Source organism: Rhinoraja longicauda, chromosome 6 (genome assembly GCF_053455715.1).
Source record: "Rhinoraja longicauda isolate Sanriku21f chromosome 6, sRhiLon1.1, whole genome shotgun sequence".
Taxonomy (NCBI): Eukaryota; Metazoa; Chordata; class Chondrichthyes; order Rajiformes; family Arhynchobatidae; genus Rhinoraja; species Rhinoraja longicauda.
The window spans coordinates 68,978,983-68,998,103 of record NC_135958.1 but is presented as its reverse complement, the minus strand read 5'-3'; the positions used below and the strand labels follow the sequence as shown (position 1 = coordinate 68,998,103).

Here is a 19,121-nt window from a genome sequence, read left to right as displayed (position 1 = left end):
AGCTTAAAACCAGCTGCAAATCAAAGTCATTCAAATCACACTGATGTAAACACTCTAAATCAAATAGTCGGTCACTCTGGCCCCCAAGGAAAACCACAGCATAATAGGTCTAACAGTATTAGGTGTTTTATGTCAATGAATACTTTATGTGCTCTACATGTCGTGTGATATGTGGTAGATGTTTATACAATCGGTTGCCTGGGTTCCAACAAGGTTGCAGAACAGTTACTGACAGAAAGATCCCAGCAGAATCGCCAGCACTGCACCCGCAGCACACACCAAAAATGCAGCTGCGACGATGCATTGACCAATGCAGCATGCAGGAAAATGATCGGCACAACTCCAGTGCAGATCACCCAAAATTACAATGCAGATCAGCCCGAGACGTAATTGCAAAAACAATTTCGAGCATTCACGTCAGTTCAATTCAAACACTCCATTTGCACATCAAAACACACTCAGCACAAATTGAAATTATCTTCAGATTCCGACAAACATTCGAATTTGTAAAAACCCAAGTCAAAAACAGTTGATATAACCAGCCTGCTAATATTTATTTTAATAACATTTCTGAAAGATAATGGCTTTGTTCCCATCTTTCCTTCAAGTTTATTATATCCATAGCAGGGAGATTTTCCCTGAAATGTGTTTCGCGATACATAAATTCACAAAAGTGGTAAAGGGAACAGAGTTTTTGGGGAAAAAACCCCAGAATATACAGAAGAATATTATTTTTGCAAGTTAATCACCAATTCCAAGATGACTTCAGCAAATCAGCAGCAGTGATAATCAAAACCAAGTGAAAAATATTTCCCTGCAAAAATGGTCTCTAAAAATATAGCACCTTCCACATCCCCTGCCTGCCCCCAACTGCACTGTGCTCAGTTAATTACTATTAACATACTGTCACAGGTGATTAGTTGGGAAATAATGAAAGCAACATTCCCATGGAAATGTCATTACAAATAGAAAGATATAGGGTGTGTTCAAAATATTAGATCCTCAATCTGTGATCATTGCACAAAGCGTTCTCTTCCGCTCTGTATTTCTCCACACAAACTGGCACTATGTGCTTACACATGCCCTCTCACTGTCAGAGGGCATGAAGAAAATCAGTGGATATAATGGCAACAGCTAAATTACTGATGACAACATTTACAATCACCAATGCCCAATAAATTTAAATAAATGGAAACCAATAATAAAAAGAGAGCCGATTTTGAAATGTCGTATTTGGAAATACTTTCAAGTTGCAAAATGTTCATAGACCTGAGGTAATTTTTGAATACCCCATTCAGTTTACCATGCAGAATTCCTTATGAGGAACTTCTGAGCAAACTTTAATTTTTTTATATTATTATATATTATTTTTATATTATTTATTATATATTAAGATATTATTTTCTTAATATCCAAACTGATTCTAGCACGGCAAAAAAAATTTAAGCATGCGTTGATCATAAGGTGTACATAGAAATCAGAAATCAAAAAGAGTCTAGGCTATAATGGCGCTGTTTACATTTTTTCTCAAGAAAAGTGAGACCACTGTCGCTATTTTAAAACGAAACAACATGACTAAAAGTCTTAGGAACGAACTTCTTTTGCCATTTGCCTCTCGTTTGCCTACGATGGAGCGTTAGTTGTGGAAAGAAATCGACCGCTGCCCTCAATTGTTGTAATCACTTTGAGAAGTTGAGAATTTCTCTCTGACTTTCAGCGCAAAATGATAACGACCCCCAATAACCCGAGAATGATAATCTCGTACGTTGGCGGGAGAGAAAAAACCTTTCCTCCAACATAATTGTGTTTTTGCTGTAAAACAATTTTGCAATTAATTTACTAATATGAATAAGTGGACGGATTGGATTACAAATGATTAAAGTCCGCAGCCCCTTCCCGAGTACATGTCTAAACACTGTGCAGAGTAAACGCGCTGACTGCTGCACGCTGTATCCATGTTATCCCTAAATGTGAACAAGTCTGTTACAGTAACCAAAAAAAAAGTTTACGTTTTGCTACAAAATTTAAAACTGAGCATTTTAATCGCATACGATGCAAAACTAAACCCACCGCCTCTGTGTGAGTGGATTTACCATTGGAATGATTGAGATTTAAAAGGAAAAGAAATTCAGTTTAATATTCCCAGTCTGGTCAGTTTGTAAATGCAAGTTGAAAGTATGTGTTTTCTTTCTGCGTTATATAAAAATAATGCTCCGATTAAGTTGCATCGCGAGGAGACCAATACAAAACTCTGCTCATTAAAGCCCCTTTAAATTAGCTATATAGGGGTAAGGGGAGTTTGTTGTAAATGAGAGAGAAAATAAAACAGCCGATGCTTTTCTAAACAGACCGAGTGAATAAGATCAGCGGGAGCTGGAGAGTAAATAAATAGTAAGATTAGAGAAGGCGGGGATCTCAATTCAAAGCCAGCACAATACACTAGCTCCAAAGCTTTAGCCGCCGAATCCTCGCTCTTTAAAAAAAAAACAGAATTTTCCAAAGAAAATTTCAAATTAGCACTTCGGTGCATCGGCCATCTCGACGGGATACAGCAGAAAGGATTCTAACAGCTTTAACACGCTCGGGATTTACTCTAAAAGCAGTAAAGATTTTTAACAGGAAGGAGAATCCATGTCGGATTTAATCAAGGAGTGTTTTTTTTTTCTCTTAATATATTATAAGATATATGACTTCCTTTAAATCAGAACCGGTTCGCGGCATTTGAGGGGATTGCTTCTTGTTTAACAAGACGTCCAATTAGTTAGCGCTTGAAAGTTAATTTCTTTGGAGTTTGAATTAATAATCCGAGGAAGAAATGTAGACTAACAGGCGATCTACCTACAAACCATCGCCCTCTTTGCGTATCTGTGAGCTCACTAAAGCAGCAATTAGATCCCAGGGCGTTCCGCGGCCTCCACTGTCTAATTTCAGACAGTACCTTTCATTTAGAAGCGATATCTGCTTTATGCGTTGACTCCCACCATATAATTTGGCCTCAAGAGTGCAGGGTACATTGAAAAAAGCTTCAGAATCCTGCTTCAGGGACATTAAGAGTTTGCAAGGTTTTATGCCCCGAGTGAGCCTCGGTCCGTTCTTCCAAAGGAAGCAGAATAATTGTAAATGAAAGGCATGATTAAGGGATAAATGCTGAATGTTTCAACAACATAAAGAGAGGGCCAGTTGTAATACACTTTCGGAATCTGAATCTCTCGTTTAATCCTTGAGTTGGATTCAAGAGCCCAGAAGAATTAAGGATGGCGAGCGTCGCGTTTAATGTATTTAGTTTCAGCCAACGCAGTAAAGTCGTCATTTAAAAATAAAAAAAAACTTAAGAGTGCGGTTGCGCCTGTGTGTTTTCACAGCAATGAGACTCATGCACACTGACTGACCCCGTCCAGTCAGGGCAAGCTGCCCTCAGAAACAAAGTGTGCGTTTGGAAATGACGCCGCGTTTGTTTGCTTCGTCGTTCATTTTCAGTCACACTGTCTCTGTTCAAGGAAGATACCGGCGTGCTTTCTCCTCTGTTTCTGCTGAAGTATTTCTTGACATTCTTACGGACTCTGCTAAGATTCTCGCTTGAATGGTATCAAGTATTTTCGAGCAATGTTAATAATTCTCCAGGAAATGCCTCGCTGTCCACAATAAGTGCAATGCAGCAACAACAACAAAAAGGCACGGAATTAAGGCTTCGATGGCGGGGTTTTAATTTGTAATTACTAGATTTTTTTTTTTAAATAAATAAATGAAGCAAATTACTTCACCGTTGGACGGTTATGTTGCATTCCGTGCTTTTAATTCCCAAAGCAGAAACGCCTGGGTTTATATGTGTCTGAACAAGTCTAACCAGAAGCTCTGCCCTTTTAATACGCCGCATTAAGACCAAGGAACGGCGTTGGTACCGAAGGCGGTCATTCATTCGTACGGGAAATTGGCAACGCGGCCCGCGCCACATTAACAGGCGCGATCTCGGAGTAGAACCTTTTCTTTTATTTTTTTTCCGACGTGATATTTCTGGCTGAGGAAGTGTCAACAAATACATTTAGAGGAAAATCCCGAAAACGGATTTCATTTGAAGGAGTCGGGAGATGCGAGGGATATATTCGGTACTCAGCAAAACACCTCAATAAATCAGCGACGGATGTGGCGTGAGGAGGGGAGGGAGGGGGGGGGGGAGAGACAGATCTATGCCAGGAGAGGCGATGGTTTCCAATCGCACGGCTGCCGAGCACGCAAGGCTACTGGGTGTAGCAAATGAGGACAGGAGAGTCTAAACTCCCGGAACTGTCCACACAGCATCGTTGAAATATGTTTTCAAATTGATAACATCAATGCTTATTTCACCCCAAATTTTGACGCGTCTCGCCAATGGATCCTGACTTTTTAAAAGTCTGGTATTAATTGGCTTTTATTGTGGTTTTAAGTAAATAACGTTGCGTGGATACGATCTCCCCTTGAAGAGATGTGCCCGGCTGTGTGCACATACCTGCAGCCATTGTCTCTGCGAGGTTTAAATGAAACGTTCGCCATATGTACATATCTCTCTGATAGCACAACAAACACTCTCCGCATCTGCATCTCCCCCATTACCTGTTTCATCTGATAAAAAGTAATAAATCAACTCGTCTATCGACTTGTCTGACCAATAAATCTGTTTGACTAATAAAACTATCTAAATATTGATCTACGTTTCTATTGACGGGCAATTTCACAAATAAATTAGGAAACCTTTACAAGCGGACGGCGTCGTTGGCCAATAGGAAACAAAAGTATAAAGAGTAGTGGCGGAGGGGAGAGAGAGAAAAAAAAACTAGAAATGGCCGAGCCAGAAAGAAAGACACGAGAAACGTCGAGGACTCGATCGCGAAAAATCAAACTCTCCATATGGGGGTGGACAAAAGCTGACGGGGAGATTACAGCAAATAAAAGTGCAGAATCTCCAATGGGAAACATGGTAACGGCGAAATAAATGGCATGAATTAAATTCCTTTTGTAGGTGTTTATGGAAGAGATATATTCTTGAGAAGAGAAAGAGTGTTGTTGGATTGGATGGTTTAGTTTCATTCTTTCTACAATAACATTTAAAATATTGAAATCAGAGGCGAAACGTGCAGAATTATTGATTTGGACCAAGCTGCGCTGGTGCATCGTGGGCCTTTTCACTCTTTCTATTTTGGAAAGCAGTGCATGTGGCCTGGTATCAGCATAGTCAGTCACACGTTGCTTTGCCAGCCCTAGAACATAGCCATTACTATTCCTGCTCCAAATATGCGGGGGGAAAGCGAGGCAGAAAATGGCAAGCATCCCAAGATCTCTTTTTTTTTTTTAACATGCTGAAAATCTATCGGTATTTACTTTTCTGTGTCAGGGGCGAATTCTGAACCAGAATTGACCCAAAGCAGACAGCTGCAAACTATACAAATTATTTGTCACCAGACCATTGAATCCGGGCTCAACTTTCTGTTTCATAGATTCCTATTCTATCCTCTCTGCCTGACATCCTCAGATTGGACCGTGTTTGCATTCCTCAATAAATTGCAATTTATAATATCTAATAAACGACGAAATGGTAAAAAAAATAGTACATACAGCAAAGATCACATCTAACTTGTGCAGCAAGGTTTTCTTAAAGATACTACTGGGCATATTGTATCACTTGGTTGCACTAAAGCAAATCCTATTCAAGAAAGTACATTAGTTCTGAGTCATGCTGCATAGAAACAACAGAAAATGGGAAATAATGTGTATAATATGTGTGTGTGTATATAATATATATTAATATAAATTTATATATATATAAATTGTCTGTTTATATAATTCAAATGAATCAGTCGAATTTGATGTTACATTTTGTTAAAGTATTTACACTGAACGGCTTCATTTTATGTAATTTGATTACTGTCTATCAATACAAAGATCAATTGCTAGTTAAAAGCCCGAACAAAAGGATATTTTAAAACTCATATCTCTTTGAAAAAAAACCACTTCTTGAGCATACATGACATACAATGGCCCCCAAAAAAGACAGGATATTGGGGTTTAATCAGTGGGGTGCGATGGGACACTTTAGGAAAATGGAGATTGCGCCTGTTTAGATTGGTTTTATTGCAGTCAGATTAATGAAACGTGTTGACTCGGTGCCAAGTGCATGAAGCGAAACGTTAGAACACCCGTATTACTGGCCTCCGTCTATTCAGAATCCCTGTCGTGATTCTCAAAGACGGTCATGATTTCAATATTCCTCACAACCTTGTCATCCTGCTGGTCAAATACCCAATGGAAGTCTTGATTCGCATTCGGGATTCTAACCCCCAGACCCGGCCATTCCCAAACACAATTTTTACTGCCACCTTTATAACTCCTATTTAAAAATTTAACCATCAGTCATTTAACAATCCAAATGTTTATGGTCAGAAATGTTGCCTTTCATAAGACTGCTGCAGTGTCTACTCAGCATTAGTCTGGAGGCAAGGAGGAGAAAAAGATCAAAAAATTACTTGTGGGTATTTTTCTTTCTAAATTTCCACAACTCTGCAACTCACTAGGCGCCTGACAGTAGAGCCGATGAGCGGGATAGCATGGGCTACCTCAAAGGTGACCCTTTAACTGTTAGCCTCTGTTACACACGGGAGAACCCCATCGCATCTTTTACACAGCTAAACCCCACCAAATGTTGCATTTACTCCTCAAACTTGTCAGTACACAGCAAAAGTGACCAGGGACTGAGCTGGTCTGTTGTTTCTGGGGCTGGGGGGGGGGGGGGGGGGGGGGGAGAGAGAGGGAGGAGGGGGAGGATTAATTCAGTGACTATCTCGGCAGTGACTGAAGTGATTTTTTTTTCACCCCACCAGATATGCTAGCAAGCCCAACCTCAGCTTTGCCATCGTCAACACCTCCAGCGCGAGGGTGCTTATGTACATGTGCTTCCCCCCTTTTCCTTAAAAAAAAGGATGAAACTTGATCCAAACTATATACTTAGAACCATCGCAGGGAAAAAAAAAATCTGAAACACCAACATCCAAAACATCTGCTCTGACAAAACCAAGAACTGCCAACCTCTATTATGTTACTGCTGTTACTACAGAGGAATGCCATGAAGCAACATTAGTGAACGACTACGATGGCTTAAATGTGGATTCTACGTCTGAGAAAGTGACTTGGAGTGGTGCAGTCCACTGTTCGGCTTTGGGAAGTGTACGGTTCCACAGCAGTGCACTAAATAAAACCATCTACATCGTTATTATATACATAGTGTATAATTAGTAATTAATTCCAAGGACACGATAGGCGCTTGCACACCAAGCCAAACTCGGCATTCTGTCCTCCCTTTACTCCTTGAGGAGTAGACGGCAGAACACTCTTTTTGCTCCATCGCCTATGTAGTATTTGTTTAACAGAATACCAGAAACAGTTGACCAAGTTTCTGAATGCCGAGTGAACCCATTTTCACCCTCACACTTCGCAAACCATTTTAGAAACCGGATTTTCAAGCATTACACCACACCACTACATACCCGCAGACAGACATATTGCCACTTAAGCTGAATACTGAACGTGACAGCGATCTTCTCTCTCTCTCTCTCACTCTCTCTCTATTTGAACATCTCCATTCAATATCGCCGTGCATTATTACATCTCTGCAAAATACGCAGAACAGAAGAGTCCGAATCTTCCTTTTATTACATTATACTTCATCAGAATACAGATCTCCACTAACAGTCTCTGTATTGAAGGTGACTAGAGGGTCTCTATTAGACAGCAGCGTTTCGATACGCCATGGCCGTCCTCAATATACCTTTCTGCAGAATATGTTACATTTACCAAAATTGTTATTTTAGCATAAACTGTTCAAACCAAGGTTTCGCCAATAAACATTTTTTAGCCGTTAATAAAGTAAAATGACCAATTCTCTGCAGAACATTGCTGGAGCTAACAGCTCTTACAAAACCCATGCTTTCGGGTTTAAAAAAATCAGAGCTATTTTCAAAACAAAAAAAAAACGACCTGGCGGTCTAGACTTGTAGACAAAGATATTTACACACATGGGTTCCTGGTGAGATCCACTAACCTGAATGCGTGGCCATGGGGAGGGGAGATGGAAAATATTTCGCAGGTTGGAAATGAGCCGGGTGCGGAGCCGTGCTGTGGCCGGTCGAAGCGATTCTTCCGACGGCTCGGTGAGCCAGGGCTCCCCGCTCCCTGGCCGCTTCCACGCCGAGCGCATGAGAGAGGAGGTGGGGAGGAGGAGGAGCGAATTCCCTGCCGTCCATAACGGACTGAGATCACCCTCGATGTACAGATCCACAAAGCCAAGCGAGTCTCCGGAAAGGATTCAAGCGGATGCAAGCTCATCTGGGCGTCCTGTTTTACAGCCAGCCGAATCTTCCATGCTCTGCAACAGAAGAACAACCAGCCATCAATCGTGCATCTCTCCTCTACACGGGGCTTCAAACCCGGGGAAGAGAAAGTTTGCAGGCTCAGTCCTTCCTTCTTGCAGCCGCCGTACTGCACCAAGCACAACATGAAATGAGACCTCGCACCCTTTTTGATAATTCAAAACCATTCAATTTCCAAATCCCTTGTAATAATAGTCAAACCCAGGGAGTAGAAAATGCAAGGATAATCTTTCTCCAACCAAATTATTTTAACAGGAGCTCCACAATCACTCGGGACTGTACAAATGTGTATGTAGACATAATTTTATTTTAATTCATTCCCTTTTATCAATCACATCGATTTACCTCAACATTCAGTAGCCTTAAGAATAAAAGAAAATTAACCAAATATCAGCACTTTACAGAGACTGCATTCAGCGCACGGCTGCTGGAACATAAATTACTCCTGACACTCCGAGGATTAAACAATGAAATGTTTATTAAAGGCGGCCCCTGTTTCAAAGACGAATTGGTTTAGGGGACAGAATTTTTCTCCGTATTTTTCTTTAACATTTTGTCCGGTTTATTTATGCAGATTATATCGTTTTCGTGCAATAACGCGGACAGTGTGAAGCAACAATAATTCAAGGCTCTATCGCTCACTTAGATGCTTTTAAATTGGTCTTTTTTCAATTTATCCTCTTCATTTTGCAATGTTTCCCTTCCCCTACTTTCCCGGTCTGAATTTTCATCTGACATTAATTTCGGGATGATATTTCCAATGCAACAACACGCCAAAATCACAGAACAGTGTGAAATAATTTAAATTCACGTCAATTTAATATTGCTAAAGAACTGAAAGATTTCCACTCGTCAAGCAAAATTAATCTGAAAAATCGGATTTTATGTGCACAAAAAGCACCGTGTGTAATATGTGTCACACAACAAAAAAAATTAACGCATGTTAGTCAATAAATTGTAATTTCAAGAATAAGCCGCAAAAATGCAGCAAAAATCAACCGACTACAATCTATATTTTAACGTTAGCTAGAATCGGAATGTATAAAATGTTCGCTTTTTGTAATACGGGCAGTCAATTTACATTATAATATGATTGCTATTTGCTTCGATGTGCTGCTTAATCTCCCCAACTGCTGTGTTTTAAAATTAAAATCCAGGCCTTATCTTCACGCCGACAAAACGGCGGTGAAAGTTATCAGTCTTTTTTTTTTAAACTGTTTTTACAACGTTCAGTGTGCTTTTAAAAAAAAAATGAGGACGTCTCTCAAAAACGCTGAAAAGGAATGAGCCATTCGGAATCGTTACAGTGCGATAAGAAAGCTGCCACCGCTCAGATAGTTCTCTGTTCAATGTCTTCTTGATAATATCAAATGCAACGCGGCGGTCCCTGGGATTTTCGACGTTAATTCAGATTTTTCTTTTGTGGTTGTTGTTAATTTTTTGGGAAGCATTGGAAAAGGTGTTGTTTTTTTTTGGTTGGGTGAATTTGCTCGGCGGCGCGCTGTCCTCCCCAGTGAAGCCGGAGAAGAGAACGCTTGGAGCGGATGTACAACAACAGGCGCCCGCTTGGAGCTTCTGTTTCCCTTTTAAATGTACGGACAAAAATGGGATTTCGCAAACAAAAAAAAAATAATCGAGCGCGGCTTCTTGATTACATTTGTTTTGAATAAACCCCCCACCTCCCCCCAAAAAAACAGACTGTTAAACACTAGGTTACAGTTAAAAAATAACAAATATTTCAATTCTTATGTTTGCATTTTGACTCTTTTATTGCATATATGTAGCGAAAACGTGTACTTACTGGAATTCCGAGTATACACTGAAAAAAGAAAATGTTTTTTAATTATCTGGACGCTATGTGACATGCTACACTTCTGAAAAGGTTGCAGTGAGCACGAGCACCAAAAAGATTTCTTACTTCAACAACTTGTCTGTACAATGAGGTGCGCACTGCTAGCAATCCCGGGCTCCCGTCAATCAGCCTGTGTAAACAAGACTTCCATTGGCTGGCGCCGCGCCCGTAATCTGCCCATCAACCAGTGTCAACAAGCCTCTGATTGGCTGGCGGCCAGGCCGCGCCGGGCCGTATGAGAAGCAATTAGGGCGCGGCGACGGTTTCGGGGCGCCCCTGGCCGCGGCTTGAAAGGGAGGGAGACGGATAAAGGGAGGTGACGGTTTCGCGGCGGCCTCCGGGAGAGACCCAAATGGCCCTTGAGCAGAAAAGGGGGGAAGTGTGGTGCATGCAGGAGTAGGAGGAAGGTGAGCGGGGTGTGTGTTTTTGCTGGGGAAATGCTGACCGAGGAGAAAGAAGGAAGAAATGCAAAGAAGTTGTTTCAGAACACTGAGCAACGAGGAAGAACAAAATACAGAACGTGAAGGTCTCCTCTGGAGGTACTGGAAAGAAACAGCAGAAGCGAGGCAGCAGCAGTAGACTTCTTGCAACACCAGGAAGCCAGCACCAAGATGACTCCGACTGCACGAAATGCAACCGAGGCAGACTTATTGAAAGTACTTTAAGGCACGCAGTGGTGGCAGCGATGGAAGGTACAAATGCTTCAATCGACATAAAGGCGCAAGATCAGAGGAAGGAGAAGACAAACGGGAGATCTGAAGAAGTTGGGTTAACTATCCGTGCACGAAAGGGTGGAAAGAAATGCAATTCAAGACGCCTGGCGCGAAGGGGAAGTTTGGAAGGCAGTGTGCTTACAGTAAACAGACGTGTTCCTGCATCCGCATGGATTTCATTCTCCAGTGCAGAAGTTTCAAGAGAGGTGAATGGCAAATCGAGGTGGGTTTAACAAACTGATTTATTTCCTAATTCAATTTTCTCTATCTTTCATTCACTACCTTCTGAGGCAATCCCAATCCGTCGATAATATATTTTTGGTGTATAAACCTGTGCACCTGGTTCTTACTCCTGGTTTAACTTGTGTTTCTCTCCTTTTTGCTTTATCTCTCTCTCTCTCTCTCTCTCTCTCTCTCTCTCTCTCTCTCTCTCTCGCTCACTCACTTGCACCGACAGCCAGCGCGCAGAGGAGCCCTGTTGGAGCCTGGAGGACTAGCGGATTGGATAATTAATGCAAAATGACTGATGGCTCTTGAAGAAGGCAAGTCCTGCAAAGAGGATTGTGCGTGATCAATGAAGCATCACTGACTGACAGTTTCCTTCGATCTTACACCCAGATCCAACTACCGGAACGAGGACTTGTCACCAGAGGCCGGAGGCTACTCTACTCTACATGCTTGCAACGCAACGCAACGCAAAAAAAACACACAAAAAAAAGGGAAGAGAAACGGGACGCTTCTTGAAAACAGTTTTGCAAAACAAAACGCGGAAGGGAACGATAGGTAAAAAGACAATAATATACAATTGCTTCTAAGAGAATGACAATGACTGCTTGGAAATGTCCTATCTGTATATTTCACTAACTTTTCAATGCAAGGATTTGCACAGGCGCCAGTTGTGAATTGGTATAGTGCACACAAATACCCATTAAATGTGTTAAAACCCACAGTGCCGACATCTGGTTTTTTTCCCCCTGCCGTAAATTGTCAGTTTTAGACGGCTTTCATGAATTCTGAACCGTCCAACCAGTGATCTCTGAGCTTTGGGTCTGATTCGGAAGCGTGAGCGATAGAAACTGTCGCTTCGGAAAGAATATAGAGCTCAGAAGGCGGAAAAAAAGGGAACATTTAAGGAGGGAAAGCACCAGTCGGTTATCTTGCTGTATGATTTCAATATAGATTGTAAATAGGGTCTCAGAAAGAAAGAGACTGTTACTTTAATCTACCTAGCTTTGAGTGAATGTGAGAAATCTCTAATAGGGGAGAGCATCTGTGTTACATTAGAAGCTGTTGAGGTCACTCGTAAATGGTGGAAGCTATTGGCACGGTTGCTTCATTACGAGGCATTTTATTGAAGAAAAACGTAAAATTAAACGGAGCTCGAAAAGTCTAAAAAGCAGCGGATGCCTAGTGCGCTTTTTAATCGACTATTTAATTGGAATTTCAGACATTTTACACAGATCACGTACCCAGAGTGTTGCGTTTTTTTTAAAAGTGGGGAGTGGTTGAAGATTTGGTTTTAGTTTTAATAAGTTGGAACGTACCGATCGTCATAAAGAGCATTTTAAAACATCAATTAAGAGAAAGTGTTCCAAAGATAAAGCAGATGTCTGTTCGTGCTTTTTGTATTACAATTCTAAGTGACTAACGGGAAAAAAGAAAACGCATAAAAAGCTGGAATACCTCAAGGTCAGACATTTCCTCCTTGGGCTCGAACAGCTTTTATCCAAAAAGTAAAAATTACAATTTGTATAATGGGCCCTTTATGTACAGAGACGTTCGCGCGCCATATCATAAAGTTACTATCATGTAAAAGGAAAGTAGCCTAATGATTGAAAATAAAGATAGCTATCCCCAATCACTGTTGCTGGGCCTTTCTTTTTGGAAATGGTTATACTTAACGTTGCCCGTGTTTAGTTCGGGAATAAGTGTGTAAAGAGGCGACGATTTACCAAAAATAGTGACGGATATAGGAACCCAGACAAATCTGATGGTGCTTTCTTCCCCAAAATTTGTTTGGTGTTGTCGTGCAATGGGATAAAATATACAACTGATTCAATTGCAATTTTAAACGCAGCTAAATTTCCCGTCGCGGGACTTCACTCTGGAGCTTTGTTCTTTTAACGTGTTTCTACATTTAAGAATAGGGAGCACAGGGGGTAAGAGAGAGAGAGAGAAAAAAATCCCAAACATCGAGTGTGTTATTTCTCTACCATTGTCTCCCCCTGCCACGAGAATTTCTACTTCTCGATTCTGGGTGCGAATATCGAGTCCCAACTCTGAACCTGGTTAAGGATCCGCCACGTACACTCCGTAATCGCCCTGCTGCTTAAGTAAGCACAATGTAATGGGAGTTTAGCACAATGTAAACCGCACGGCCGCCAGCTCTCAAATCAACTTGAGATGAGGTGGCCTCTCCAACAATTTTATTTGCGCCTATATCAATATTAAACAAATTGCGTCGCTTCTCATCTGCTCTCTCCCACCATACTTTCCCATAGAAATGTCGACAGTCTGAACTCGGAGCTCTGTACGTTTAGTAACCGAGAACGTTTACTTTCAGACGCATTGAATGGGTTTTGCCTCAAAATAAAATCTCGTTAGTAAGGAAAGAAACAGAATCCCCTAAAATCAAAATTGCACCGATCTCGAAGCCTGACAATATCTTACTTAAGTCATCAATATCTATTCAGTGTACATTTATAGGGAGGGGGAGGGAGAGACCTTAATCTATGCACATTCAATTCTTGCTAGCTCGATAAGTTCTTTTTTAAGCATTTTATTACAAATTCTAATGTTACATAACTGCGAACAACTGGCCAATGGCGAGCTAACTTACAATATTCCAAAACGTTATTACCATTTTCTTTTGTGAATATCGTTGCTTCGGCAGATTAATTTAAATGGATTTGGCGATTTCTGATTAGACCTACCGCCTTCGTACACTTGCACACGGCGAATGTGGGCGAGGTGATATTGAATCTTCAACTGGAGATAAATGTTTTTTTGAGATTTGCTTTATGCACCCATGAGTAATTACTTAAACAATTGTTAAATTTGTTTTACAATTGCCCAACAAACGAGCGGCCAATTCCTGACAATACATCAGATTTTTTTTTTTTTTAAATAGCAATGCCTTTCGCGGCGTGGCCTTTCTGTTTTGAGTGCATGGTTAGAGTTAAAAGTCCTTGTTTTAAAGAATAAACTTGAACGTTCATTGCAGAATCTTCTACAAAGGGCTACGGTTAAACTAAAAGGATTTTATGGCCAGTCGGAGCTGTTAATTATCAATTTATTGCACAGCAATATGACGAAGACACAATCGATGCTCAATATGGGAGGTAGTTATTAGCAATCGCTATCTGCTGATGAATTTATATATTGTGCTGAATTTAATTGCCTATCTGAATAAATGATATACACCGCATGCGGATGGACATTTTAATATTGGATTGGGTTGTTCCGCGTTGGGTGAACTTCCAAGGTGGAGACTCGGATGCAGATCTCAAAAGGAGCAGCGATTCCAGAGATATATCTCCCGAGATATATTTAAAACAATCCAGCTTCGGTTTGAGTTGTAACCGAGGACGGGCCGGATGGAGTTGACTGTGGCCTTAAAGTGAGTTGCGTTGAAACATTCAGGAGGGCTCGGGTTTCAAGCGCCGACGTTTGGCGGAAGGATGTCGGGCGACTGTGTGAATGTAAAATCCGCATGTACAAGGAGTTTTGACACCATGCGCTCGCACTGTGGGAGTCTGCTGATATTTAAAACAAGCTGCCTTCAAAAGAAAAATCTATTTCAAACCCAGAACCCCGCTCGCCCCTCCTCTCAACTCTCCGGGCCCCAATCTTTTCGGGAAATTGTAAAAAATACTCGCTGGAGTTTAGGTCTTTGTTTTAAGGAATACTAGCAAAGCGGGCCCGTTGGGCCCGTCCCCACACCCCCCATTCTTTAAGGAATATGTCAGTCGCTCGGCACAAACTCAGTGCGTGTGTAAATCTGTGGAGGCCACGGCGACGTTCTCTCGGCGGCCGCCGAGAAGCGCGAATCTACTTTCGGTTTCAGATCTTATCGGTCGGAAGACGGGAAGGCTGTGGCTAGAAATCTGTAGTTAATCAAAGTAAAAAATGTGTTTATTTTACAAAGCAGATTGCGGGGGAGCACAAGCGCGAGGATAAGTGTGTGAGTGAGAGAGAGAGAAAGGGAAAATATCAGAAAGGACGTGAAATATGAAGAGAAATCCTCATGGGCAGAGAAGCCCAAGAGAAAGACCAAAACCCTTTGGAGCGATTTCGGACGAGCGGTGCTGCCATTACACACTTGATTCGGTGAACTGAAAGGGCAAAGGTTTTTTTTTAATATATCCAAGATAACGTGACACCGAGGTAGAGAGGATGATGGTAGTGCATAGCATATGTTCTTTAGGGGAAGGCGTGTAGTGGAAACCTGTGCGTCTGATATTTGCTCAAATGCAACAAAAATCATTACGCAGTTTATTCTCCCCATTTCTAGGTGTAGCACGTTTGTCTATAAATTCATGCACGCATTGTAACGCGAAACAACAGGGGGCTTTGTAAACTCCATGCTCAGCTCATGCGCTGTGTTTTGGTCACAGCTTCGCTAGATTTCACCATTTCTGGGAATGGTCCTGGGTTTATCTATTTTTTTTGTGCCGTCTGTTTAATGAGACAAAACAAAAAGCGGACATGAAATTAATTGCAAAGCGGCGAATGTAAAATGGCACAGAAGCAACCGCCGTGTTACAATAGAATAACACGCTGGGTTACAATATCAGTATGTTCTCGTGATGGCCGGTCTCACATGGCGCTTGTGTGCGGAGTTCCACGTTGATCCTAGTATAAGCCTAGTTGTGGAATATCTAGTTGTGGAATATTGTGATCCTAGTCCATCTCTATATTGTGATCCACGCTGTGGAATATCTCCCTGATCTGGGTGAGCTCCGAGGCGGTTGCTCGCTGGACCTTCCCCCGATATCAAATCGACATGACCGGACCCCTAGAATAAAATCTTAAAACACACACACACACAAATCCGTCCCTTTCATTTCCACACAAATATTTCAACACCAATATTAAAACCATGACAACCATGCCAATTTCACGTTCTAGAATTACTTTTCAACCTCCAGTAATATTGAGGTAAAACTTATCACACACGTTTAATTTACGTACTTAAAGCTTAATGTTAACCCGATTCCATAGATTACGTTCCTACAATGAAGGGCAGTAAGAATCCTATTGTATGTAGATAATGATGGCGCCTATTATTATCTCAAACACGGGCGTTAAAAACCCCCCAACTTCTATTGCCTCGCAAGCATTGTTTTATTTTGTGGGGGTTCCCCCCCCCCCCCCCTGAATTTTAAGGAGATAATTAACAACCTAGCCTTCAGTCAGCAGAAAACAATAAGACAGTCGCTGGTTCCACTCCCTTTGGACAAACAGTTCTCCTACCGCGGGATTTCCCCTTTAAAACTCCTTTTATTCCCCTTTTGTTGCTTAAGACGCAATAAGCAATAGAAATAAATAAATAAAGGAGAAGAGTAAAGATGTTCTTCTTTTACAACCCGCAGCCCTCTTTCCCCACGATGTGCCTGTAATCAAGATTGCGTTTTATTCGCCACTGTGAATCTTTTTTTTATATACAAGGGACTCAGCGGACAGTGTGAGGATTAGGCTTTCTGCATGATTTCACTTCCTCCACGCCAGCCGACCTGCTATCTGTTCATCGCCAAAGAAAATACTCGAATTTCTGCTATAATTTGATTAAAAAACAAAAGACGTTTTGAGGTTCTAAATGGCACGGCAGCTCAAAGGTGTTTAATCTATTTGCTTTAAGCCTGCAAAACAAGATCTAATTGGCTACGTATTTATAAGCCTGTGGTTGAACCCCTTGTCAGTTTCTGCATACTGGGTTTTTTTAACCATAGGATATAACAAACAGCGGATTGTTGAGGAGATCAGCAAAAATAAAACTACTCTCAGAACCTGAACGACAAACAAACCCCACTGTTAGATATTTTTGTCATGAATATGGGTTAATTCATTGCATTGCATTTTCACCACCTAACGTGCTTTTTATTATGGTGCTGGGCGTTTGATTTTGCAGCAGTTTGTTAAGAGATGGGTCAGTCATTTGCCTTGAATTCAGATGCATCGCCAATTTCTCGGCAATAATAGAAACACGAAGGGCGATCGTTATTTTTCTTTAAAACCACAGGCGAAATAATCCCCATTTTAAATTAGTGCAGCAGAACCTCTAATAAATGGGAATTCGCTCAATTACTCCCGATTTTTTTCTCTCTACCGTTTGACACGAGTGTTAAAGTTGCAAACAAACTGCTGGTCTCGGGATCTGAAGTTAAAATAAAATATTAACGACACTGAACATATTATAAAGGTGAAATAAATGGGTCCGCCATTTATCCCAGCGCGGGACAGCGCGTCCTCCCGAACATTGATAACGGAGATATAAATAAACCGACCGTGCATGCAAAATAGAATTTACTTCCAAATTCTCCTTTAAATTGCACTTTTCTTTCTCTAATATTCACAGCACGCACAGCACAATATATTGTCACCTCCATCACGGCTTCACACCCGTGGATATTTGTCGTTATAGATTGGGTGTTTTGACTTGTTAGAAAAAAAAAGTTATTTTAAAATTATAAAATGAATCGGCAACCTTACATTCCTCAGCACGATTTTAAAAAAAGCCTGTACTCAACTGCAGGGCTTATATCCATCGTATCTAAGAGACCGTGCGGTCAGTGAATTTAGGGCATTTTATTTACACTGTGTATAGATATTTTAGCTGGAGTAGGCCGTTTCATTTCTACTTTCTCCCTTTCTGCCTGCCTCCCTCCCCCTCTATCTCTCTTTCTCTCTCTCATTCATTCTCTCTCTCTCTCTCTCTCTCTCTCTCTCTTATTCATTGTGATTACCAATCAACTGCCAACGTGGAAAAAAAAAATACAGCGAGATAAACAAAATTTAAGGCAAAGAGAACATACCGGGGCGGCGCAGGCGGCAGATCGAAAATGTTTCCTAGGGAAAACTCGGTTGTGAATGTCTGGTAGGTTTGTATTTTGTCCCGGATTGACTCTGCTTTGCTGATAGATGGTGCTCAAACAGGGTTCCTTCTACCTGTCTCCATACAGTATCAGAGGCAATGAACTCGGCCAAACAGATGCACTCTGCACTGCCACTCCGCTCACAAATTTATGGCTAGCTGACGTGCCTCTTCTCCCACAATGGAGCCGCTTGACATTAACCATAAAATTGATGAGAGAGAAGCGAAATCTAATCTCTTTTCCAGATCCTCTCCCCCCCCCCCCCCCCCCCAGTCCCTGTGTATCCCGCTTTGGTCAGGCAGCCCGCTCCCTTTGTTACCAAAACCGGCGCTCCCGCCGAACGGACTTGTGTTTTAACGGGAGGGGTGGTATTGGGAGCGGAAACGTGTTTCCCCCCCCCAACCCCACCCGGACTAAAATTCCGGATTCTCTGATCCATTAGACAAGCTGCAATTCTCCAAACTTCCTAAACTCGGCCATTGTAGGGTTGACAATATTCCCAAGTGTTGTACAGAGCAGCCCTCTCTTCCTGAAAGACCCTCCCCCCAACGCCGGCGCCTTTAATAGAGAATAACAGAACGCGAACCACATCCACACTGATTATCGTTTGCTTTCAGAAACAAAACAAAAATCATCTGTTTACTTTGCTTTTTACCCGATTCAATGTTTATTTATATTCCTCCCTTGCAATCCTTCCTGCGTGCATCTTTTTTTGTTGTTGTTGGTGGGGCAGAGCCCTGCGCTACTTGCGGTCCCCCCCCCCCTTGCTCCCACTCCCCCCCCCCTTGCTCCCACTCCCCCCCCCCTTGCTCCCACTCCCCCCCCCCCCTCCCTCTTGCTCCCACTCCCCGCGCTCCCTCTTGCTCCCACTCCCCGCCCCCCCCCTCCTGCTCCCACTCCCCGCTCGGGACGAGAACTCCCAGCCATTGTGTTGCTTTATTGCCCTGAACTTTCTTCCGAGGTCACAGCCCTGGGAAAAGAATGACGTTGTCCTGGGACCCCCCCCCCCCCTCCTCCCCCTCCCCCCCTCCTCCCCCTCCCCCCTCTTCCCGCCTCTTCTCCCTCCCCC

The 19,121-nt window shown here is 42.1% G+C and overlaps 1 protein-coding gene and 1 long non-coding RNA gene across 8 annotated transcripts in view; one reads left to right on the top strand and one right to left on the bottom strand.

Moving 5' to 3' along the window:
* Positions 1-18,269, bottom strand: part of bahcc1b (BAH domain and coiled-coil containing 1b) — a 303,723-nt gene extending 285,454 nt beyond the window's left edge. For 6 of the 7 annotated variants that reach the window (XM_078401265.1, XM_078401267.1, XM_078401272.1 and 3 more), the window contains exons 1-2: positions 10,195-10,309; positions 8,066-8,389 (exon numbers count right to left, since the gene is read on the bottom strand). In XM_078401265.1, coding sequence (XP_078257391.1) covers positions 8,066-8,267 — 202 coding nt within the window. In that variant the 5' untranslated portion in view covers positions 8,268-8,389; positions 10,195-10,309. Of the gene's footprint in view, positions 1-8,065; positions 8,390-10,194; positions 10,310-17,992 lie in introns of those variants that run through there. The other variant, XM_078401266.1, reaches the window with a different exon arrangement.
* The window catches only part of LOC144594566 (uncharacterized), a 68,353-nt gene continuing 67,234 nt past the window's right edge, over positions 18,003-19,121 (top strand). The window contains exon 1 of the long non-coding RNA XR_013547403.1: positions 18,003-18,054. This is a non-coding gene — a long non-coding RNA (uncharacterized LOC144594566). The remainder of the gene's footprint in view (positions 18,055-19,121) is intronic.